Source organism: Penicillium citrinum, assembly GCF_028827155.1.
Source record: "Penicillium citrinum strain IBT 23319 chromosome Unknown utg000009l:1.0-4274883.0:1.0-4276374.0, whole genome shotgun sequence".
Taxonomy (NCBI): domain Eukaryota; kingdom Fungi; phylum Ascomycota; class Eurotiomycetes; order Eurotiales; family Aspergillaceae; genus Penicillium; species Penicillium citrinum.
Window position 1 is genome coordinate 1,115,084 of NW_026622694.1, and position 22,492 is coordinate 1,137,575.

At 45.8% G+C, this 22,492-nt stretch overlaps 13 protein-coding genes across 13 annotated transcripts; 6 read left to right on the top strand and 7 right to left on the bottom strand.

Annotated features, from left to right (window-relative positions):
* Positions 1-51: 51 nt before the first annotated feature.
* Positions 52-1,349, bottom strand: sec17 (alpha-soluble NSF attachment protein SEC17; the record flags this gene model as incomplete). Its single annotated transcript, XM_056648796.1, has 5 exons — positions 52-396; positions 460-628; positions 704-1,007; positions 1,093-1,216; positions 1,317-1,349. The coding sequence occupies 5 exons, from the start codon at positions 1,347-1,349 to the stop codon at positions 52-54; spliced, it is 975 nt and encodes a 324-aa protein (XP_056495927.1).
* Positions 1,350-1,627: 278 nt separating this feature from the next.
* On the top strand, positions 1,628-2,203 carry N7469_009892 (Asp-tRNA(Asn)/Glu-tRNA(Gln) amidotransferase subunit GatC; the record flags this gene model as incomplete). The annotated part of the gene is made up of 1 exon (XM_056648797.1): positions 1,628-2,203. The coding sequence occupies one exon, from the start codon at positions 1,628-1,630 to the stop codon at positions 2,201-2,203; it is 576 nt and encodes a 191-aa protein (XP_056495928.1).
* A 661-nt stretch (positions 2,204-2,864) lies between these two features.
* N7469_009893 (DUF726 domain protein) lies at positions 2,865-4,877 on the top strand (the record flags this gene model as incomplete). Its single annotated transcript, XM_056648798.1, has 1 exon — positions 2,865-4,877. One exon carries the CDS (start codon positions 2,865-2,867, stop codon positions 4,875-4,877), a length of 2,013 nt encoding a protein of 670 aa, XP_056495929.1.
* Positions 4,878-6,315: 1,438 nt separating this feature from the next.
* N7469_009894 (OSTA/TMEM184 family protein) lies at positions 6,316-7,785 on the bottom strand (the record flags this gene model as incomplete). Its single annotated transcript, XM_056648799.1, has 6 exons — positions 6,316-6,708; positions 6,767-6,916; positions 6,969-7,094; positions 7,167-7,419; positions 7,494-7,641; positions 7,713-7,785. The coding sequence occupies 6 exons, from the start codon at positions 7,783-7,785 to the stop codon at positions 6,316-6,318; spliced, it is 1,143 nt and encodes a 380-aa protein (XP_056495930.1).
* A 938-nt stretch (positions 7,786-8,723) lies between these two features.
* On the top strand, positions 8,724-10,130 carry N7469_009895 (uncharacterized protein; the record flags this gene model as incomplete). Its single annotated transcript, XM_056648800.1, has 4 exons — positions 8,724-8,760; positions 8,789-9,081; positions 9,144-9,281; positions 9,333-10,130. The coding sequence occupies 4 exons, from the start codon at positions 8,724-8,726 to the stop codon at positions 10,128-10,130; spliced, it is 1,266 nt and encodes a 421-aa protein (XP_056495931.1).
* Positions 10,131-10,940: 810 nt separating this feature from the next.
* N7469_009896 (NAD(P)-dependent alcohol dehydrogenase) lies at positions 10,941-11,987 on the top strand (the record flags this gene model as incomplete). Its single annotated transcript, XM_056648801.1, has 1 exon — positions 10,941-11,987. The coding sequence occupies one exon, from the start codon at positions 10,941-10,943 to the stop codon at positions 11,985-11,987; it is 1,047 nt and encodes a 348-aa protein (XP_056495932.1).
* A 101-nt stretch (positions 11,988-12,088) lies between these two features.
* N7469_009897 (putative zinc metallopeptidase) lies at positions 12,089-13,105 on the bottom strand (the record flags this gene model as incomplete). The annotated part of the gene is made up of 1 exon (XM_056648802.1): positions 12,089-13,105. One exon carries the CDS (start codon positions 13,103-13,105, stop codon positions 12,089-12,091), a length of 1,017 nt encoding a protein of 338 aa, XP_056495933.1.
* Positions 13,106-14,858: 1,753 nt separating this feature from the next.
* On the bottom strand, positions 14,859-16,109 carry N7469_009898 (putative RING finger domain protein; the record flags this gene model as incomplete). The annotated part of the gene is made up of 2 exons (XM_056648803.1): positions 14,859-15,324; positions 15,385-16,109. The coding sequence occupies 2 exons, from the start codon at positions 16,107-16,109 to the stop codon at positions 14,859-14,861; spliced, it is 1,191 nt and encodes a 396-aa protein (XP_056495934.1).
* Positions 16,110-17,138: 1,029 nt separating this feature from the next.
* On the bottom strand, positions 17,139-17,866 carry N7469_009899 (mitochondrial fission 1 protein; the record flags this gene model as incomplete). The annotated part of the gene is made up of 4 exons (XM_056648804.1): positions 17,139-17,489; positions 17,595-17,688; positions 17,757-17,775; positions 17,851-17,866. The coding sequence occupies 4 exons, from the start codon at positions 17,864-17,866 to the stop codon at positions 17,139-17,141; spliced, it is 480 nt and encodes a 159-aa protein (XP_056495935.1).
* Positions 17,867-17,938: 72 nt separating this feature from the next.
* N7469_009900 (kinetochore Spc24 family protein) lies at positions 17,939-18,822 on the top strand (the record flags this gene model as incomplete). Its single annotated transcript, XM_056648805.1, has 3 exons — positions 17,939-18,124; positions 18,186-18,583; positions 18,645-18,822. Coding segments are annotated over 3 exons (762 nt in total), but the record flags the coding sequence as incomplete, so codon positions are not given.
* Positions 18,823-19,018: 196 nt separating this feature from the next.
* Positions 19,019-19,990, bottom strand: N7469_009901 (uncharacterized protein; the record flags this gene model as incomplete). Its single annotated transcript, XM_056648806.1, has 1 exon — positions 19,019-19,990. One exon carries the CDS (start codon positions 19,988-19,990, stop codon positions 19,019-19,021), a length of 972 nt encoding a protein of 323 aa, XP_056495937.1.
* A 148-nt stretch (positions 19,991-20,138) lies between these two features.
* On the top strand, positions 20,139-20,803 carry N7469_009902 (med21 domain-containing protein; the record flags this gene model as incomplete). Its single annotated transcript, XM_056648807.1, has 3 exons — positions 20,139-20,180; positions 20,236-20,313; positions 20,384-20,803. 3 exons carry the CDS (start codon positions 20,139-20,141, stop codon positions 20,801-20,803), a joined length of 540 nt encoding a protein of 179 aa, XP_056495938.1.
* A 428-nt stretch (positions 20,804-21,231) lies between these two features.
* Positions 21,232-21,612, bottom strand: N7469_009903 (uncharacterized protein; the record flags this gene model as incomplete). The annotated part of the gene is made up of 1 exon (XM_056648808.1): positions 21,232-21,612. The coding sequence occupies one exon, from the start codon at positions 21,610-21,612 to the stop codon at positions 21,232-21,234; it is 381 nt and encodes a 126-aa protein (XP_056495939.1).
* Positions 21,613-22,492: the final 880 nt, after the last annotated feature.

Consider the following 22,492-nt stretch of genomic DNA (forward strand, 5'->3'; position numbering starts at 1 on the left):
TCACTCAACACAGGCAGGGAATCAAAAGACAAAAATAAACAAAATTTCCATCTAGGAGAAATCTTCCTCCACGTCCTCAGCTGTAGTCGTAGCGCTAGCGCCAGGGGCAGGGGCAGCGGGGGAGTCAGGGATCTTTCTATAGACCCGAGTAATCATAATCTGTCGCCAATCGTTGAAAGGGGCCAACATAACGGGGAACTGGGAACGAGTTTCCTTCGAGCCACGACCCTGTGCTCCATCTACCAGCCCGTGGAACAGTTTCGCCTGGTCTTCTGTGGGGGTGGAGAGAATATCATACATGTGGGAAAGGAATCTGCACTCATTTGAACCGGCGAAATGAGGGTATCTGCCCGGATCCTGATATTTCTCTAGGGCATTACGAACACCCGGCAGATCCTAAAATTAAATTGGTTAGCGGATGTCATTCAAGGCAAAGCAGATGTCCAATTATAAATTTACCATTTCAGCAAACATGCAAAGAATAGCGTTGAAGAACATCTGCGTATAATGACCGGGATAAGGTCCATTTGGATCGGAAGCAACTCTGATGAAGGCATCGATGGCGCTTGGATAATCCGCTGATAGAGCACCCAATTCTCCCACCTTTTGCCAATTCTTATTCGCAAGCCTACAAATTTGATCCAGATTAGTATATATGGGAAACCTGAAAGTGGAAAATAATAGAACTTGGGGTGATCCATACGCTTGCGCATTGTCCTTCTCAAATAACTTTGCGGCTCTCTGATATGCGTCCATCGCCTGCTGTTCATCTCCCATGAGCTCTTCATAATGCTTCGCAAGAGACTGGAGCTGTGTCGCAGCCCGACGAGGGTTCTTTAGAAGGTAGAAGCCGATGGCCTTCTGTAGGACTCGAGCAGCATCCTCGGGGCTCGTCTTGCCGTAGGCCTTGAACGCATCTTGGAGTGTGTTGGCGGCGTCGAGGGGTTCTTCGACCTTGGTTTCTTCTATGGAGGCTGCCTTTTCGTAGGCCATACCGGCTTCCTTGTCTATTTATATCACAACGCATCGCTCATTAGCCCTCAACTGATGGACGGTTTGGGACAGACGTGGCAAACGCGGGGGAGGCCATACCCATATCCTGGGCCCGGAAGGCATTTCCAGCTTCCTTGTAAAGATCGATGGCATTTTCGTATTTTTCCTGGCGTCCACCGAAAAGACTCCAGCCGCTCGATGCGCCGGAGAGAGCTTTATCGGCCTAGACATGCGCAAAGTGGGATATATGATTAGTTCTGCGATTTCGTCATTGCCTGGCTTCAAAGCTGGCCAGATTGGGTAAGGTATAGAGAAGAACTCACTTTTTGCAGGAGAACACGAGGATCGTGAGACATTATGATGATGTTTCACGAGCGAGAGGGCAAAAACAACAAGAAGGTTGTTGAAAGGAGGAGGGTTTCCTAAGGTTGGAGTTGGGGTTTATCGTTCGACGGGGAAACTCGACTGATCGGCGGTCCCACGCGGCGGGCGGTCAACTTGTTTTTGCGGCGTCGCAATTCCTCCAAATCAAATTCTCCCTTTGAGTTGGAAGTTGGAACCACCGGGGATTCTTTCGGTTGCGCTGTGCTTCTCTATAGTTGGGATACTATCAGCTGCATAACTGCCTGTCATCATGTTGCCAGTCCGCGTAGTCACGCGGTCTGTGGCCCGCTGTCCATGCATGCTGCGCCGCTATTCCTCCAAACCTCAAGGCAGCGATATCACGTCAATTCTTTCAGAGCCCAGCTGGTCTGTTCGTTCTCTTCTCCCTGATACAACCTCTCGATCGCCTACATCATCAATAACTTCGAAACAACTTCACCATCTACTTCGACTCGCGGCCCTCCCCTCACCAGCTACTGAGGAGGAAGAAAGATCTATGTTAGAGACACTTGAATCCCAGATCCATTTCGTCAAGGAAATGCAAAGCGTCGATACAACAGATGTCGAACCGCTATGCAGCATTCGTGACGAGACCCTGGCTGCCTATAAAGAGACGAGTATTGGATTGGACCGTCTTAAAGATGCCTTGGCGAAAGAACGTGTTAGTGGAAGGAGGAAACGTATTCAGCGGATTGAAGAGGAAAAGACGCAACGAGTGGAAGAGTCTATATGGGATGGAGATGCACTAAAATCTGCTTCCAGGACGAAGGGGCCATATTTTGTCGTCGAGACTGGGTCAAGTGTTGGCGGCGAATCGGCCTCCTAGCTGTATTCGCTGTCTCATGATGATATTTTCTGCATGTTTGCTGGAATATCAACACTAACAGGCAAAGGCACTAATATGTATAATAATGTAAGATAGAATACCCATTGAAAAGCGAATTGAACCTGGACATCACATGAATTAAGCCGGGGCTATACAGTAGCTTCTTATACTATAGAGCCGAGTGGATCATTTGAGCTTGGAAATATCACCGCCAGAGATGTGATCGAGTAGATGTAGAATACTTTTTTAATATATGGCATTATTCACCAAGTTCGAGCCTACAGTTTAAATAATTATAATCGTTGAAATAACCCAATTTCAAGGCTTTCGTGACTGTTTGCAGATCTAAACGTGCGTGTGCCAAGAGCCTCCTCGGCCCCATCCAAGCATCGCCCCTCCTCCCTTCTTCTCTCTTCTCTTGTCAACTCCCCAATTTCTAACAAGAAATTGAAAAGTAAAGAAACCCGAAGCCAATTGGTCATATAACAAGCTCTAAATGGCCAGAAACCATGTTTAAAAACCTCAAAGAAAACGTGCGGCCTTGTTCGATTCGAAACAACCCGATGAATCCGAAGCAAATGATGGCCAAGATCTGACGTCAATTCTCGACCGTTCGCAACGAGCGGACCTCACAGTATTGGTGGCTGAAATAGCAGAGTCAATGCGTACTCGCCTTTTGGAGGTATTCGATACTCCCAGACAGGCATCCGAAAATGAATTATCTCCAGATCAAACACCGGATCGTGGAGAAAATGATGAGTCTGTGCCATCCATGCCCCCGAGACCCCAGGAACAGCAAACTACTTCATCCCCAGACAAGGCAGTGAAAAGAAAACCTGCTCCTGCAAAGGCCATTTTCCCACCTCGTGCTAGGGGAATTGCATTGTCCCATTTTGAAGATTGGAGAGATGCTGTATTGTTGCGAATTGGTGAAGTTGTCAATAAAGACGCTGAGAATGAACAGAAGGAAAAAGGCAAACCATCACCGGCTGAGTCTGAGGACCTCAAATTGGATGAAGATCACAAGAGGATAGAGAAGCTGTGTGAGATCTTCCATCCATTGGAAACCCCACTGGTCCATCTTCCAAAGGCAACTAGACTACTCATCCTACATTCGCTTCTCCTATTATTACTCAGTCTGAAGCATTACAGCGCCTACTCTCGAGTTTTACTCCTTCATGTCTCAGCTAGCTTTGGGATCGATCTTGAGATTCTAAATCAGGATGAAGTCAAGGTTGCCCGTGGCCTTCTTGATACTGCTTTGGCACTTTCATCGGAGCCCGAAGGTAAACCACAAGCGAATAAAAAGGATAATTCTCGGAAATGGAAAGTTGGAATTGCTTCGGTTGCTGGTGCCGCTCTGATAGGACTTACAGGCGGACTTGCTGCGCCATTGGTAGCCGCCGGACTCGGAACAGTCATGGGTGGCCTGGGACTCGGTGCTACTGCAGCTGCCGGATACTTGGGTGCCCTAGCTGGAAGTGGTGTTGTTGTGGGTGGACTGTTCGGTGCCTATGGAGGTCGCATGACTGGCCGTATGATGGACAATTATGCACGGGAAGTGGATGATTTTGCTTTCATTCCCATTCGAGGATCATCGCAGAAACGAACAGAGAAGGACACCGAAGCCGCCAAGCAAGACCATCGACTCAGAGTGACTATTGGAGTCACAGGATGGCTGAAAGAGGAATCAAATTTTGTTGTTCCTTGGAGAGTCATCGGTGACGAGGCGGAGGTATTTGCACTGCGCTGGGAAACAAAATCCTTGATGAAATTGGGAAATGCGATATCTACGCTCGTCACTAGTGCAGCGTGGTCTGTTGCCGGACGAGAAGTTCTAACACGTACAGTGTTTTCAGCCCTCATGAGTGCCGTCATGCTTCCTATGGGCTTGATGAAAGTCGCTGGCGTTGTCGACAATCCATTCAGCGTCGCCAAGGCCCGAGCTGATAAAGCCGGTGAAGTTCTCGCAGATGCTTTGATCGATAAGGTGCAGGGCGAACGACCAGTCACTTTGTACGGATACTCTCTGGGATCTCGTTTGATCTTCCAGTGTCTACAGAGTTTATCAAAGAGAGGCGCATATGGCTTGGTTGAGAATGTGATCTTGATGGGCTCACCAACACCATCAAATGATGAGCATTGGCGACGTGTGCGTAGCGTCGTGAGTGGACGAGTTGTCAACGTCTACTCGGAAAATGACAGTGTTCTGGCCTTCCTCTACCGAACAAGCAGTCTTCAGCTTGGTGTCGCTGGCTTACAGCCCGTTGAAAACGTGCCAGGCGTTGAGAATCTCGACGTGAGCGATATTATCAGCGGCCATCTTCGCTATCAATATTTGCTTGGAAGAATCCTTTCGTCCATCGGGTTGCAGGATCTCGATGTTCGTGAGGTTGAACGTGAGGAAGCTGCTCTCGAAAAGGAGGATCAGCGACAAGAGCAGGAGAGACTTCACAATGAAAAAGAAGCTGGCGTGGAAGACCGTGATTCATCAACTGCCCGCGATACTCTCAATAGTCAGGATGGGTTTGGAGAAGAGGAACGGATGCAAAAACAGGTTGAGAATCAGACTGATGAGCATATGACAAGGGGACGGATCCAAATGTTAGATCTGGATGACCCGGATTATTCTTCGCCTCTGGTTGATCAGAAAGGAAAGCATTCGGCTCTATGAACGGCGAACATACCGCACGATCAAGATGTTGTAAATTGGAGCTAGAATAACTGGCTAGGAATATAGTCATGAAGGATCAATTGGAAACCTCGAATTCTGTACTGCACTTTCATGGCGTGGTGTACTCCTAAGTCTTCAATTCACACGTGTACCTTATCTAGTAGATAACTCTGTGTCCTGTGAAAATATACCTAGAGTTTAGATCCTAAGTCTTCCATTGACGGCATCTTTCAAAAGCTTCGAAGTGGGTTCTATAAACTACATAAAGCAACTTGAAAGGAGTATAAGGTAGTAGCCCAAGAGCAAAATTTATATACTGTATACCGGACTAGCAAGTCTGAGCAACGATAACATAAATCAGGGACATAATTGATTGCATTTCAGAAACAAACAATTGTATTTGAATCCAACTCATTCTTGGCTGCTTCATTGGTATGGAGGAACCAAGATACTACCGTACCGGTAATCCGGGTGTCTTTGTTCGCAATCTTTCAAGATAGGTTGTCCCTCCCAAGACGAATACATCAAACGCCGCTAATAACTAGGGCATCCACAAAGGACACACCCACAACCACCCCCAGAGCCACTACCACCACCACTGCACGTCCATGACCACACCATAATCTTCATCTTTATCCCTATCCCAGCCCAAACGTGGTAACTGGGTCAGTGAAGTATCTCACTTCGCCTCGCAGTCCGAGAGAGCCAACACCAAGCCATAAACCATACCCCATATTGCAGGGGCCACCAAAGCTGTCTTTGGAATTCCCAAGAAATGACCGACTTGTTCCAGGGTATTGGAAAAATGGAACATAGCCCCGAAGCCTTGAAACAGGACGCCAGTCCATGCGATTTCCGATTTCTACGGGTGTAATAAATGTGTTCTTCCTTGTCCAATACAATAGGTAAGAGTCTTCCGTGTTTTTTTTTTTTTGGCGAATATAGTGTCGCAGGAGAACGGTAGGAGTGACAGCAGCAGCAGCAGGGCAAATGTTCTATCCGGGATAAAGTATTCGTGATTTTTGAAATCGGTATTGAAAAGGAGAAATTGGAAAAAAAAAAAACAGAATTGAATAAAAGAAGTTGAGAATTAGAACAAGGAGCTACCCTCTTGAGTCTATCTGGAAAACCCCAGAATGAAATTGAGAACGATGTGGAGTAGTCTTTCAACAGGTAGACTAATTACTATTGAATCGGGATGAATTGAAGAAAGAAAAGCTTCAAAGTAGTCTATATTCTACGCAGAATATTAGGTCTGTATAAGAAAATTTTAAGGCCAATAGGGGTTTTGAAAATGACTGCTATTAGCATTTTATCGTAATAGCAGTGGTAAGTCGCTCGTATGGAATCAATGTCAAAAAAAAAAAACAGAAAAAAGTGGAAGAAAGTCGCTCAGAGGCTCAAAAAGAATCAAAAGATGCCACTATGATTTTCCTCATCAGTATCGTGTATCCATATTCATAGAAGTGTCCATCTGTGCCGACTTATAATCCCGAAACATCCCGTACGTCGAGAAAATGTCTCGGAAGAACTCAACAGGGTTAACGAGCATAAGCCATGCGTATATCCCCAGAGGACCACCCTGATAACGTTTTCCTTGAGGAAGCCCAGTCTCGCTATCGATCACGGCAAGGTATGGATGAGAGCCACTAGCTCCTTTGGTACTCAATGCCTCGTAGGGTTTGACGGAATAAGCATAGTGGAAGAGGAATACAAAGGGAACCACTTGAAGGCAGATGATTAGTGTAGGGATTCCAATCTTGGTATCTGCATAGCTTAGAGTATCGGTTGGTTCGAGAGCGCTTGTAGAATCAAGGATCATGAAAATAATCTTTGGTATGTCAGTTATTGATCAGACGTAGTATATGGAAATAAAGAGGAGTGCTCACTTCTTCCAAGAACTCAAGACCGACAATAAGCTTGAATGCTAGGAGTTTAAGCAATGGTTTATGTTCTTTCATGTGAGATTTGAGGTTTCCGTAGAATCTTAGGATAGCCACCATTGCCACGGTGAGCGATATAATCCCTATCACTCTAATCTATTGCATTGTCAGACACGGAAAACTTCCTTGGATGGCTTATCTGTCTTACCCAGACATGCGCAAAGTGTCGATCTTGACTTTCGAGACAGTAAGTACCCTCTGCCTGCGTAATGCTTTGGGCGATGGCGAGAATGACTGTAACGAATGGATACTGAAGGACGGAAAACCAAGTTCTCTGTGTGAACATCGGGTCAGCTGGGTCGGTACTTTACAATTGAGTGAGTTCAAAAGATTTTCAATAGCTCACCTTCAACCAGGAAAGACCATCGGTTGTTTTGCTCTTGTTGTACATTTGAGGGATCCTCAAAGATGCAAAAAACTCAACTCTGTGTCGATCGTTCGGAGCAAGAAAATCACAAAGTAACATCAAAAAAGAATATAATGCAATTCCTTGGAAAACCAGCGTCCATCCAACTAGATAGACATACGCATTGGGAAAACATATTAAAAGAAACGAACAGATCGAATATAATGGGAACAATGCCGCAATTCTCATAATTCTGGAGGTGGTCTTCTTTAGTAACGTTATTTACCATACACACACTAGTTTCAAGATTTGGTAGAAGTAACTTACTTGATCTGTTGGTTTGGGTCACTTAGATGCATTGCATGCCGAGCCATGATGGAGAATATTACGAGGCAAGTTATACCCGTACAAGCACCGGAGAGTATCATGTTGAACTGGTGGAAGCTGAAATCACCAACAAAGTTCTCAGGCGCATCTAAAGTCCCAAAAAATTAATTATTCAGATTCTCGGGTCTTTTCCGAATCTGTTCACAATAGACTGCGTACCAGGAGCTAGATGTACCGGCATTGGGCAAGTTGTGTTGCTCTTATCGCCTGAATCATGATGGAGCAACCCCATTTTGAAATTTAGGGTCCCGAAGATCGTGGCAGTTGGATATAGAAAATGAAAATTGCGTTCAAGTTATTGTATTCGAATCGGTCTGGGCTTGAAAGTCGAATTGATGGATGAAGCTTGAAAGACTCTCGCGGATGGAGATTATGTCAGATACTCGATCGTTATGAAATGAATTGGAACATTTGTAAACAAGGACGAACGCTGATTTATATCTGCAAAATATAATTGCGCAGCCTCAGCAAAGCTAGGCATATCTATTTGTTTTGAGAAAAGATCTACTCTAAAAATCTTCAATCAACACAATTAGATGAGTACGAATTAACTTCTACTTCTTCAGCTGGATCCCGTCAGCCCTAACAAGCCTTGATGATTCCGAATGGGGAAATAGTTGCGTCTGGAGCTCCTTGAATCCCATCGATCTAATTGGATGATCTTTTCAATCATCATGCTGGGTCCGACACTCTAGTCAGACGCTAAACGTTTTGTGGCAAGCGATGCGGTCCGCCCCCATCAGCCCAACGCCCGCTGGGGCTGTGAATGACACGATTCAATTATGACCTCAAGTCAATAATAAAGAAGTCCTAGAACCCTTCAACGCTAACCTCTATATTGGGACAACCTTGAAAAAGAAAGGACCGAGCACTTATTCCTATCCACTTCGCTCCCTTGTGGCTTGGGTCCACACACAATGCCAAACAATCGCGGGCCAAGTAAAGGATGTTGTCGCTGCAGAAAACTGAAGGTCAAGGTAATCTCTCACCCAGCTCAATCTCGACTAAACCCCCAAGATGTATGAAATTTTAATTGATGCAAAAGTGCGATGGAGATAAACCATCCTGTCAAAGATGCCGCAGAGGTGGTCGCGATTGCGTATATGAAGCCGATTTCGACCGTCTCCACAGAGACCAGAATTCAAAGGCTCAATCTATTGCAACTACAAAATGGAGACAGCGTGCTGGTATAAGGATAAATCTCCCGGTGAAAGATCATCCAGATGATTCTCTAGCTCAACGAGCGTATAACCGATTTTGCTACGATTTTATAACCGTTTACCCTGGGGTGATAGGTCGGCTCCCAGCATTGCTTGAAGATACTGCCGACGACTCATGTCTTTTCACGGTCGTCAGGGCTCTTGCTTATGCCAATTATCATGGCAGATATGGATCAGACGAAGCATATGAAGCTAGCAGACTGCATTACGGCCAGGCTCTGCAACAATTGGTCATGGTAATGACAGTCCCGGATGAAATGCAACGAGACGATTCCTTGATGGTCATATTTCTTTTCGGTTTATATGAGGTACGGTGGATAATCATCAGATTTGTGACATGGCTTAAAGAGCATAAGTTAATTGCTTCTAGATGTTTACATCTTCCATTCGTGATGGCTCGTGGATCACGCATATGAAAGGCACGCAGACTGTGATTGCTGAAAGGGCCATCAGTAGTACCAGTCTGATGGAGGACTCCCATTATCTTTCAGTGCTCTGCTCTCATTTGGTATGTCATAATTTACTCCCAGATACACATGAGGTTGCTAAATTAGGCTAGGTGGTTTATTATTTGACAGAACAAAAAACGCCTCCACCAGATCTTGATCGCTGGATTCAGCAGATTCCATTCGAGAACGAGGCGAAAAAGCATCTGATCCTATTAATGTCTGAAGCGGCCGGGATTTGTGCTAAATTATCAGCCAATACCAATAATATATTCGAAGGTCTAGAAGATCAAACAGACCTGGAAATCTTCCACGAATGCCTGGAGCTCGATCTAAGACTCGATAAATTTTGTACAGACACAACACCAGACTGGAATAATGTCGTTCAAGCCCCGATTTCCCACAGCAACCGTCCAAGCTGGTCAATAGACTTTCTCTCAGGGCCTGGTGCCCCCGATAGAATGTACTCTTACTCCAACCGCCTGGCAGCTAGCAAGTGGAACATGTGCCGCTCAACTCGCATTCGACTTAATCTCGCCCTTCTCGAATTCCTGCAGAAACGACCGTTCATACAGCCTCAATTTGAGACAGCGGCGTTAAGAGCACGCATGGTCGATTTACTCTTAAGCTTGACTACCGAAATTTCTTATACTATTCCCAACGCACTAGCGATGTCGTTTGATGGGTCATCCGATTTTGAGTCGGTAGATAAGATTCCAACTCTTTGGGCTTATATGGTAACTTGGCCTGCATATACTAGCTTTCAATGCTTGAACCATCGGCTTGTTAAGGGAGAGAACACTATGAACAAAGCGATTTGGTTCCGAAAAGTACTTACATTTTTACGGGAAACTATCGGTATAGCAAAGGCTAAGATTATGATTGAGGAGTCCGAGGCTCAAGGGTTGTGAGACCATCACAACAAGATTTGGTATAGACACTGGTGTAACCTGATCAATAAAGATCTTCATATTTATATAAGTATGAATTGGTAAAAAAAGACCTATTATTGAACAAATTCCCTTTTTTAAGCTTGTAGTATATACCCCCTCTCTCTCTCTCTCTCTCTCTCTCAGTAGTTGGTCACCTTTTAGGGACTTGTGAAGAACCAATTTATTCTGAGAATTACAGTGCACTGTCCATTAAATATAAGGGCATTGTGTCCTAATTTGGGGGACATAAAAATTTCAAATGACGGTGAAGTTGGAGGTCAAAAGCTCCATATGGAATCCATTACTAGGGTGGCATCATGAGTAACTAATCCACCATGAGCACCTGCTGCGAGAACCCAATGAGATAGGCGATCCGCAGCAACATATCATGGTCAACCAATGATAAACTGAAAATTATAATGGCGCTCTCTTCAACCACAAATGAAGTAGAGTCTTCAAATTACTGAGAATCAAGCTGCGATGAAGACGTGTCGAAGGCGGTGAGCACAACAACGACAGCAGTATCGAAATGGCTGCGGTTGAATGAATCTCGACAATCAACAACCTGTGAAGTACATGACATGACCTAAGTTTGTCCTTAGGTTAGAACCCCCTAATATATTTTGGTCAGCATTGGCCTAACACCTTAAGGGCCCGAAAGGCACCACTTGAGTAAAGAAATCATTCAAAAACGAAAGCAAAAAAAAAAAAAACAAACTCAGGGATTTTTCTCTGCCAGCTTCCCAACCTCAAGCAAAACTCACGATGAGCTCAACACAACCTCCCGCCATGGCTGAAGCCCATCCTGAAAGCATGAAAGCTTGGATGTATACTGGGACATCCGGAGGTCTAGAGAAAAACATGAAGTTGCAGTACTCCGTTCGAGCACCACCCATCCCACGAGCCAACGAGGTTATCGTGCAAGTACTTTCCGCCGGACTGAATCCAGCAGACTTCAAAGTCCCAGAGATGATTGGAGCCCGTCTAGTAATTGGATCACCCGCTACTCCTGGCATGGATTTTTGCGGACAGGTCCTGAGTACTGGCCCTGGCGCTACACAGTTCACTGCCGGCCAACTCGTTTACGGGTGTCATAGTCGCCCAATGCAATTTGGGTCTTTGGGTGAGTATCTTTCCATACCGGCTACATTTGTATCTCCTCTGCCGGAAGGCGTGGAGGTAGACCAGGCTGCTGGTATTGGTATTGCGGGACAGTCAGCCTATCAATCACTCCTTGGATACGTGAAAGAAGGGGACAAAGTCTTTATCAATGGAGGTTCCTGGGGTTGTGGATTATTTGCGACTCAGATTGCGAAGGAAATGGGATGTCATGTTACTGTGACTTGTTCGACGCGAAATATCGAACTCTGTTATAGGATGGGAGCTGATAATGTGATTGATTACACTGCCGAGGAAGACCTTGTAGGTGGGCTCAAGAATCGAGGGGTAGTTTATGACCATATACTCGATCATATTGGGTCTCCGTCTTCATTATATTATGAGTGTCACCATTTTCTCAAAGCAGATGGAGTATTTGTTCAAGTTGGTGCATCGTCTATTCTGACTTTTGCTGGGCGTTTGGGATGGCCTTCTATTCTTGGAGGTGGAAAGAGGAAATATGTGATATTCTTCTTCTCGAATACTGGGCAACATCTTAATAAGCTTGGTGAGATGATGGAGGAAGGAAAGCTGCAAACGCAGGTGGATAGTGTCTATGAATTTGAAGATGCAGTTCAAGCATTCGAGAAACTACGCTCGGGGCGCGCAAGAGGGAAGATTATTGTTCATGTGGCGAAACCACGGGCTCATTGGTCTCAAGACGTGGGCTTGTTTTAATTCTCATTATCTATTTCCACCAGCATTGATTGATATTGTATGTTTGAGATACTCCAACGCCATGACAATCCATCACTCTGTACTAGTGCACGAGTGAACATTTATTTTCTTTTCAAAAATGACAATGCTCCTAACGCCAAAGCATCGACGCCTGTTTCTAGAGTGGGCTCGATGACTGGTGCAAAGAAGGGAGAATGATTACTTGGTAGCTCATTAACAGTCCCTTTTGTAACAGCATCATCCCACACTTTCTCGTCAATCCCGCCAAACATCCACATAGCATAAGGCGACCCGGCAGCTTTTGCCAGAAGCGAAAAATCCTCACTAGCAGAAGCGTCATGGGCATCAACCAAACGATCCTTAAAGAATGACTTAAACGTGGAGCGAAGAACCTGCACAGTTTCTCCGTCATTGACTGTGGCAGGACATGAATATGTCCGAGTAATTTTCGGTTTCTCAATTGCGCCTCCAGCCTCACATTCTGCCTCGATAATCCGATGAATAGCGCTGCATACTTTCTCACGGACTTCAGGATTGAAAGTCCGCACGTTAAGCTTTAGATCTAGATAATCCGGAATCACATTCGAAGTATGTCCCGAGTTGATACTACCACATGATACCACCGCCAGCTCACCGGGAACAACCTCACGGGATACAATAGTCTGCAAGCGCATAACGATCGAAGCACCAATAACGATCGGGTCGATGGTTGTATGTGGCGAGGAGCCATGACCACCACGTCCGAAAACACGTACATCGAATGTATCTGCGGCTGTAAGAAAAGGACCTTCACGAATACTGACCGTTCCAGCTCGCATTGGCATGACATGTTGAGCAAGGACTAGATCTGGTTTTGGAATCTTGTCATATAATCCATCGTCCAACATTGCTTGCGCACCATTTAAGTGCTCTTCTGATGGCTGGAAGATACATATCAGCGTACCGCTCCATTCATCACGCGCAGAATGAAGCACCATCGATGTTGCCATTAGAGCTGTAACGTGTGAATCATGTCCACAGGCATGCGCGACTGGTGTGCTGATACCATTTTCGCCTTTGACGACGTTCGTGCTTGCATAGGATAGACCTGTGTTTTCTTCGACTGGAAGTGCATCCATGTCGGCTCGAAGGAGAATTCTGGGTCCTTCGCCGTTCTTGAGAACGCCTGCTACCCCGTGTCCTCCAATATTCGTCTGTACGTCATATCCCAGATTCCTCAAGTGCTCGGCTGCTGTTCTGGCTGTACGTACTTCTTGACCGGATAATTCGGGGTGGCTATGGATGCTTCTGTATATGCCCTCGAATGGTCTTAGATCTGGTCTGTACTTCTCTAATATTTGCCGTATATTATCATGGTCGCAGGTGGTGGATCTCGAGTCGTCTGTATGACATTAGGGTATATCGATGATGCCAAGAAGAGTGTATGCATACTTTGTTGCTTCATTTGGAGAGCTGAGCCGGGTGATGTTGGTTTATAAATTTTGATTTCGAAGTAAACTATAGTACAATCTCTGTCGCCAGGCTCTATGTCGTTCAGAAAATATAGCCAGGAAGTTGAAGTGGGTTTCCAAGTTCCAAGTTGTTCAACTGTTCTATACCCGGGCGAGCCGAGAACGGTCGTATGCGAAGAGTTCATTTTATAAGACACTTATACAAGTCTAATCCACACCTGGACTCGAATTGGAGTGACACATATATCTAGAACCTTAAGTGAAATTACTTTTACGCAGAAACAGTATTACAGTTTAAAGGTACATATCGAAGATGACAACAACCTTGTTGTCGGTTTGTATAGATTGGAATCTATACAAGCCGAGAACTATGAACCCGAGAGTCTAACCGTCATCGGAGTTCTTCGCTAAGGTTATGATGGATCACAAACAGCTTACAATGAATGGTTTTTAATTATCATCTCAATCAATTAAAATACGGTAGAATAGGTATTTTAGATCCACTCTCGCCTTCTCTACCCTCATAATCTTGCTCGGCAAAATGTATCGGCATCCTCAAGCGAACAGGGTCCACCACGCCAAGACAATGGTTCATACTAGGAAATGCTCTCCCAGGGCTTATATTAACGTTAGTATTACCCAACTTAAGCCCCCCTAACTTGGGTCTTTCCAACAACTTGAACATGCTATCTAGGCACCCGGGTATTAGTTAAGTGGTATTTCATAATATATTCAGATGGTTCAAATGTATCTGCTGTCTACCCCGGATAACTCAGAAATGTACCCTCGAAAAGAAAGGGAAAAAAAAAAAAACCAGAGCATGCCATCACTAATAAATGAGGCGGGGGAATATATACAATCGGCAGACAATCATCAATGGAAGACCAGCCATGTCATCTAGTCGCCGATATCTTGGAAACGACAGTAGGGGTATGTGTGTAAAAAGAAAATCGCTGAACAGCCTGTATCACCGCAAATAGATAACCCAGAAAGAGAAATCAAAAAAAAAAGGAAACGAGCACCGGGGATTGGGGGGGGGGACGTTTGTTGGAAGAAACGAAAAGATAAAGAAGGGGGAATCTTGACTCTGAGATGATTTATCCACTACCACCTCCAAATCGACTCCAGACCCAACCGGTGATTCCACCACGATGATGGCCTTCACTCCGACTCGTCCGTCTAGATCTGGTCGGTCCATTCGATTCTTGGGTCGGTGAATTCGCACTAGATCGAGAGAATGAAGATCGGCCGCTTCGGGAACTGCGCGAAAATGGTGAACTGCGTCGTCGACGCCGGCCGGGTTCTTGTTCGGGGTTATCCTGGGAATTGACGGGAGGATCGCTGGTGCCTTCGCCGGGGCTTTGTGAAACATGTCAGCTGGGGCGGAAAGATGGTGAATTGTTAAAGGGTGCTTATCACGCTACCTTGTGGAAGAAATACTTCGACGGCAATTTGGACAGGTATTATGGCGACTCAGCCACGCTTCAATACAATCGAAATGAAACCAATGTTCACAGGGCAACATAGTGACTTCGGTATTAAGTTCCACTGTATCCTTGCATATAGCACATTCGGCTTTACCATCTGCTCCTAACATGTCTTTGTTGACTTTCTTTTTGGGCAACAGTTGGATGGCTGTGTTTGAAGCTGGTGGTGCACCACCACCTTGTGCATGAGGGTCTTGTTGGCTGATCTGGGCGATAACCTCGTCGAGGGCTTCCCGTGAGTAAACTGCGTCACCGAAACGGCCTGTAGATCTGATTTCGTGCATTTCACGCATTAATTCGCCAAGCATCGTGACTGGGTCAGGACCCGTCTGCATTCTGGGGTGAGGTCTTCCACTTCGGCGCCTTGGACCGGAGTTATAGTGAAAGTCTCCTAAAAGACTATTCGGGGTAAGTCAGATTGAAGATCTCGATCATTTCATGATATATGGGGATACATACTCGGCCAAGCTTTCGACTGGTGGTGCCATACGTTGAGGTCTATCGGAATTGCGGGGGAATAGTTCACCGAACTCCACGAATTGATCTAAACCTGTGTGATCTGGATCTGGCGACTGTTGACGTGGCGAGGCTTCAAATCTTGAACTCCTTTGATGACGGTGCGGAGAATGATGATCTTGATGTTGATTGCTGTTACTCTCGGTATCATGTGTCTCTGACATATCTCCCAGTATTGTCTGCAATGTTTGGAGCATGGGGATCATGGGGTTTGAGTAAGTACCACCTTGGCGGAGAGGAAAGCTCCCACGAACCGTGGTGCCACTAAAGTTGAAGCGGCCATCAGGAGACCTATAGGTATGATGAGAAAAGCCAGGGAATGCGAAATCCATGGGGTTATAAGCTGCAGAGGCGTGATGTGAAGGTGAATCTTCTTCTTCTGCTGCTGCTGCTGCTTCTTCCTCGGACCACGGATTGTGGTTTGAGAAGGCATTTAAAGGAGGAGAGCGGGGAAAAGAGTCACGTTCAGGGGGGGAACTTTCTTCAATCTGTGCAAAGACCTCGGGATTAGGGGGAAATGCGCACGACAGGGAACGAACGAGGGAGCTGCATACGATCTGTACGAAATCGGACCCGCAGCTGGGGCACAAGAGGCTGCTGTCGTAATGAGAATCGCGAACCCAGTCCTCGCCACATGCATGGCAAGATAGCCATTCCAGTCCATCCATCACCGATAGGAGAGGGGAAAAGAAAACAGAAGACAACAAGAAAATGAAAAGAAGAAGAGAACAGAAGTGTTAACACTCGAAAGCACGAGAGCAAACAAAGTGGTGGAATCGTTTGGGTATGAAAGAATCCCCCAGTCATTTGCTTATCGGCGTGGGGCAAACGTGATAGTCCCGTGGCCTCCAATACAGCGTAGTAACTCAAGCAATGCTTTGGTTTACAGGATAAGGCAGACTTGACCAAATAAAAAAAAAACTAAAAAATAAAAAAGATCCACTTCGGTGCAGACAAAAAAGACTATCTAATTGGATTGAAATGTTAGTGCAACTGGGCAAACTAGCAAATAGAAAAAAAAAGAAATGACGTCTTGGTTGCCTTTTGAGTGGTGGGGAAGAGCTGAAATTTGGAGGCAAAAGAGAAAAAAGGTTGAAGTATAAATGAAGCACGAAGAACGAAGATCACAGAAGATCACGTTTCCCTGGTTTCCACTCTTTCTTTGATGCATTTTGCTGCATCTTCAAAGTTGGTAAAAATAGCAGTGCAGATTGTCGCATCAGGCAGCGCCGTTTTCCAGTGAAACGTTTCGGAGGATTGTGATGCAAGTGGCAAGGAGAGAGTAGACAACTAATATAACTACTATACTATACTATGTACAGTAGACATATCGAGAATATTATAGTATACAATAACGACAGTATGTGTTATAAGTATTGTAATGCCTTTTATCGTATTCAAATAAAGTACTAGAAGTTCATTAAAGTTGAGTTTAGAGGACTAATACAAGCTAGTCATGACCCAATGGTATATGTTCAAAGGCCTATGTACTAGTAGCGAGGGTCTCTCCAGGGGGTTGTCCGAAGAGTAGAGACAAAGAATCGTGAAGAAAGAAACGCCCGCAAAGATGCTAATACACAAGAGACCGTCGTCACCTAGTACACTTGAACGGAGTCCCACGACGCAAGGACTCCCTCATTTGACTGTGCCACAGCCCTTGCAGGCTGCTTGTGCCCAACGTCAATCCAGGTAAAATCTCACCGTCTTCGAACGCCCTTGAATACAAGACTGGCCACGGTACCCGCAGCGACGGCTAAGCCTCCCATGATGGCAATACCCATGAGTCCCTCTCGTGTCACCTTCTCATTGATGGCATCTTCGAGTTTCGACGCTTGTCGATTCTTCCACTTTCCTTGCTCATCCTTGCCTTCATGCTCAAGGAGCGCATCGTTCAGTCGTCGAGATTCACCATAGTTACCGAGCTTGTAGTTGGCCAACGCCATATACCAGAGACATTCCCGTTGACGTTCCGGGGCAGCCCTGAAGATCTCGGCTAACAGGCGGAGACCTTCTTGTTGATCAGATCGGGTATCTTCGCAGATCAAGCCCTATTATTCAAGCAGTCCTCCGAAAACGCGCGGAGATGCGTCGTTAGTTTACTGGTTTCGCGCGAATGTGTCAAGACGAGAGGCCGTCTCAATGGATCGTCTTACCCAGGCGTAGTTAAATTTTGTCTGAACTCCGGCATACATGCCTTCTTTCTCATATTGTGATCGAAGAACCTGGAGTTCACCGGCTCGAAGGGGCCTGGTATAGGAAAGACAATGGTCAGTTCGAATCTCTTCCTCGGGAGGGGAAGCTCGGTAATGACGGACCGGAAGGCTGCCTCGATTTCTATGAGAGAAGAAAAAGAAGGGATCAGTAAACACAGTCAATAGCAGATTCAGACAGACACGAATAATAACATACCTGGACTTCGTCCCATATTTCAAATAAAACGAGAGTTGAATATAAAGTAAGCCGAGGAGATGAATGAAGCAAGAAACTGTTTGAAGCCGAGCTGGGCGGACAATCACAAACGTCACTTGCGGAGGATGTGGCGGTGACTGTGGCGGTGTATATCTGTGGCTGGAGTTGCGGCAGCAACCAAAACAAACCAACTTTCTTCAAAACTCCCCCGCAAACAACATCTCCTCCCCGTCTTAATACGCCCATCATGTTGCTCGACGAGGATCCTGGAACAGTGAGTATAAATCTGCATTATTCTCTCTCATAATAATAATACTCATTCAGTCTCTTCCTAGCTTATCCACCATACGATCGGTAACTTCAATATCCATCCCGATAAACAAGCCGTCACCCGCATCAATGACTCGCTTTCCACCCTGCAGCAATCGCGCGACCTACGCATTCGCGATGCAGAATCATCACTGCGCAAATTATCCCGACATCTAAATTCCCTAACAACCCAGCACGAAGAAGCCATCGCAGTCCACGATTCGGGTAAACACGCCGCAGAGATAGTCGAACTAGACACAAAAAAATTCCGTATTGCGAAAGCTGCCTCGGAACTCGAAATTGAGAGTGAGCGGCTCGAGAGCGAGCTGGAAATGCTTAAGGAGAGATTAGCCGATCTCGAATCTCAAGGTCTTGAGGGTGATGAGGCGACTCGTCGTGAGCGTGAAGCTGACGACGCCACCATGTGAGTGTTAACGTGCTACTGCATGAGACTATTAAAGTATATACTAATTTACTTGGAAAAGTTTGCGTTTGAAGATCTTTCGCTCTTTGGGGATTGATATTGAACCTGACGAGGCTGGGAATTTCAATCGGGCAGTCATTCGCAATAGTCGCAAGGGTGATGTGCATGTTGTGAATATTGATCCGAAATTTTCTCGGTTCTTTTATTCGAATTACTTTTGGTCGACGATGCAGGGATAAACTTAATGATTTAATGTGGAGAATTCGTTTTTCGGGAGTTTGTCTTCTTGGGTGGGGAGGATGAGCCATTGGTCAATGGCTGGAGTTTTCTTTTAGGTATACCCATAACACTGATGTTCTTGCTTGCCACAATGAAATTACACATTACAGTATAGTTGATTCGATGTCTTCTATTTCATTCAATACATATACGGCATTATTTGCATTGGGTTGTATCAATGGTTCGTAAAGCCTGGGCAACTTTCTCCCGGTCCGGTTCAGCCACTTTCCCATCCGCAACCAAATCAGGACGACCATCAGGGAAAATAGTCTCGACAGTATCGAGGAGAGCATCTTTTCCCGACTCAGATACCTCCAGCCCCCAAGAAGAAATCCACTCTTGCTCAGAACGAGCGAGGTCCGACTCCACTCGGTCCAAATCTGGGATATCACATCCATCCCAGGTGAGGGTCACTTGCGTCGTGATAGATCCAGAATCCGACTGCGTAACACCATACCTCGTCTCCACACCAAGAGGGCCCAAGCCCAATTCTTCTGCCCGTGAATTCCAAAGCGCCTGTTTCAACGTCCCGTCCTGCTCAACCATAAGCCAGAAAAGCGGATAAGAACTTCGCGCAAGCGTGTCCCGCACGCCTTTGGTTGCCTCACGCGGACTCACTAGGATGCCCGCTGTTTGGGCCGTGCGCCATCCAACAGGCGCCTGACGAAGAGCACCCTCGAGCTCGCGTACTAGGTTTGGTCCTAGTTTCGTCTTGAGTGCCTTGCATTGTACCAGCACGCGTACTGCGCGTTCCCGCTCCCGCTCGGGCAGATGCCAGGTGCCAACCAGGTCGATGCCGGCGTCATCGCGGCCGCCTACGCGATGCAGAGCTAATGCGTATTGACGCAGACTCTGGAGAACAGTATATTCGTAGCGAGTGCCTACGTAGACTGTGCTGGTTGTTGGTAGGGAGGTCCGTTCAGCGTAGGAGAGAAATGTAGCTAAATTGTGGTGCTGGGAGGATGATGTTGGCACTGGAGGGAGCTTGTAGAGACGGCGCGTGAATGGGGAAATATCATATTTAGAGCGTGAGTTACAAAATGTTCGAGTTGGAATTATCGAGCAAGTGAGCTTCGACCGCAGCTCCGTAGATAGGATTCTGCCATTCTGTGATCGCAAATATAGCATCGAGTTGGATTGTGAAAGAAGAGGAGAACAAACCAGTTCCTTCACCGCATTTGAAGCTCCCCGAAGTCTCCGCATTTCATCGGCGCATTTCTTTTATCTCCAACTCCAACTCTTCCACCTCATTTCAATCTCTCAGATCCCACCCACCATGGCAGATATCCTAACCCAGTTACAAACTTGTCTCGATCAGGTAGGAACTCATTCATATTCGTCTTTGATATCTCTCGAAACTGACATGCAAATAGCTCGCAACTCAATTCTACGCAACACTCGGCTACCTCAGTACCTACCATGACAATTCCCCCGCGATCCCCCCTCCAAACGTCCCAGATGCAGCCCCAGCTCTAGCAAGGATGTCCAAAAACACAACATCACCACCGATCCCCGCCTCAGTCGCAGCATCTGCAGAAGCAAGTGGTGCAGGTCCAGCCGCGTCACCACCTCCTCCACAACCCCAACAACCTGGAGCCGCCCCAGGAGCCGCAGAAATTCAAGATCCAAATCAACCTCCAGAACCAGATCCCCCCCCGCACATTTGCCAGTCGTCAGAGAGAACTCGCCAGGGATCTGATTATCAAGGAGCAACAGATCGAGTACCTTATCTCTGTCTTACCTGGTATTGGGACCTCGGAGGCTGAGCAAGAAGCCAAGATTCGTGAATTAGAGGTCCAGCTCAGAGAAGTTGAGGAGAAACGCGAGGCGAAGGCTCTGGAATTGAAGAAATTGCGGGGAAAATTGGAGAATGTTCTCGGTGCTGTTTCGGTTGGGATTTATGGAGACAAGGAGTCTCAACATGATACTGTCTCCGCGTAAAGGTTATGATGGCTGGATTGGAAAAGTCCTTTGTGGGCTTCAGATACCCTATGGTTTCTCTTTCATTTTTCTTTCTCTTTTTTCTTGCATTTGTGGACAAAACTGGCGTTGGATATTATCAGGATCTTTGGGATTTATACTAACTAGAACATGAGTAACATTGAGTACTTATGAAAATAATGCTGAAAGTGCTTTCTTTCTATCAATCAACCATATTTTGAAATTCATTATGCGCGTAATTCAATCAGCACTTGAAATTCAGCAGCAATCATTCCTTGGATAGCGTTTAACCGAAAACCCTGGTAATATCAAATTGAACGCCAACCCACAAAAGATAAATCCAGCTGCAACCTCTCCTCAATTTCCCAAAAATCACCCCTCAAATGATAACCAGCAAAGATCTTCGATCCCGCCGAGAATGACTCAAATCAATGAAGTATATCATCAACAATATGATCAACCGTATGAAGGGCATTGTCAACGGTGGCTCCAATATGATGCTCAATCTTATCAACATTATACTTCTTGCACCAAAGTCGTTTGTATCCACTCTGGCATCCATGGCCATAGGCAGCGCAACAGTTCCCTCCATCTCTTTTCTCCTGCGCGCAGAACGCTTCAAGACTTGACTCTCGAGTCCAGTCTACTAAGGTTCGACCTGCTGGGTCGAGGTATCCGATGGCATGGTTGACAGTACCGCATGCCGGTGCGGTTCCCTCCCATTGACAGTCTTGACCGATACCCAGGGTGTCACAGGCGAGACTGGTGCTTAGGAATAGGGCTGTTGCGGCTGTGATGGAGAGTTTCATGGTTGATATTGAAGTTGTTTTGGTTTCAGGAGAAGTTAGGGGAGATGATTGCCTGCAATAGAGTATTGAGTATTGAGTACTTGGTCAAGTTGAATTTGATCTTGGGGCTCTTGGACATGGTAACGAAGTAATATTTATAGGTTTTTGATAGATTCCGTTACTGCTATTCAAGTGTTACTTGTAATGTAGTACACTGGTAATGATTTGGCCGCAGGATCCGGGGGCTGGTTGGATGATCCTTGAATATAATTCTGTCTCGGGCTACCCGGAACATTAACGGTGGTCTTTATACGATAGATATTATTAAATCTGACATTATTCGCACTGTTAGATACTGCTGCTACTAGTACATAATAGACAGTTGAAAAAGGTTTACACGGAATGTCTCGGATTTGCGGACTCATCAGTGCATGTCATCGAGCGATTTCAAATGGGCCAAAGTGGTAAGTAAGATTGTCTTTTGTATACCTGTATAGGAAGAGGTGAAAGTGCTGCAAGGCTACGTACGTAGTAATAGTCAGCTCGATCATGGTTCAACACTTGTAGTGAAACTGAGTCAATTAAGTATCCAATGAAAGTATTTACGATAGCAGTTACTTAGAAGAACTAATATGCCACAAGTAATACCAATATTCTTCGGCGTGTAGTGACTTCGAATTCAGAAAGATCACCCTTAGGACGCTATTACCGTGCTATCGGTATCCCTTTGAATTGACGATGCTGCTCATTTATAGTCTAATGAAGATAATCCGTGTATAGGCTACATATGCCAGAATATATCAAAGGAAACAAAGAAGAATGAAGAATGAAAAGATCACTATATGAAAGTAAAGACTGGAAAGAACCGAGCAGCCTGTCGACGCCTCAAAACGCAACGCAT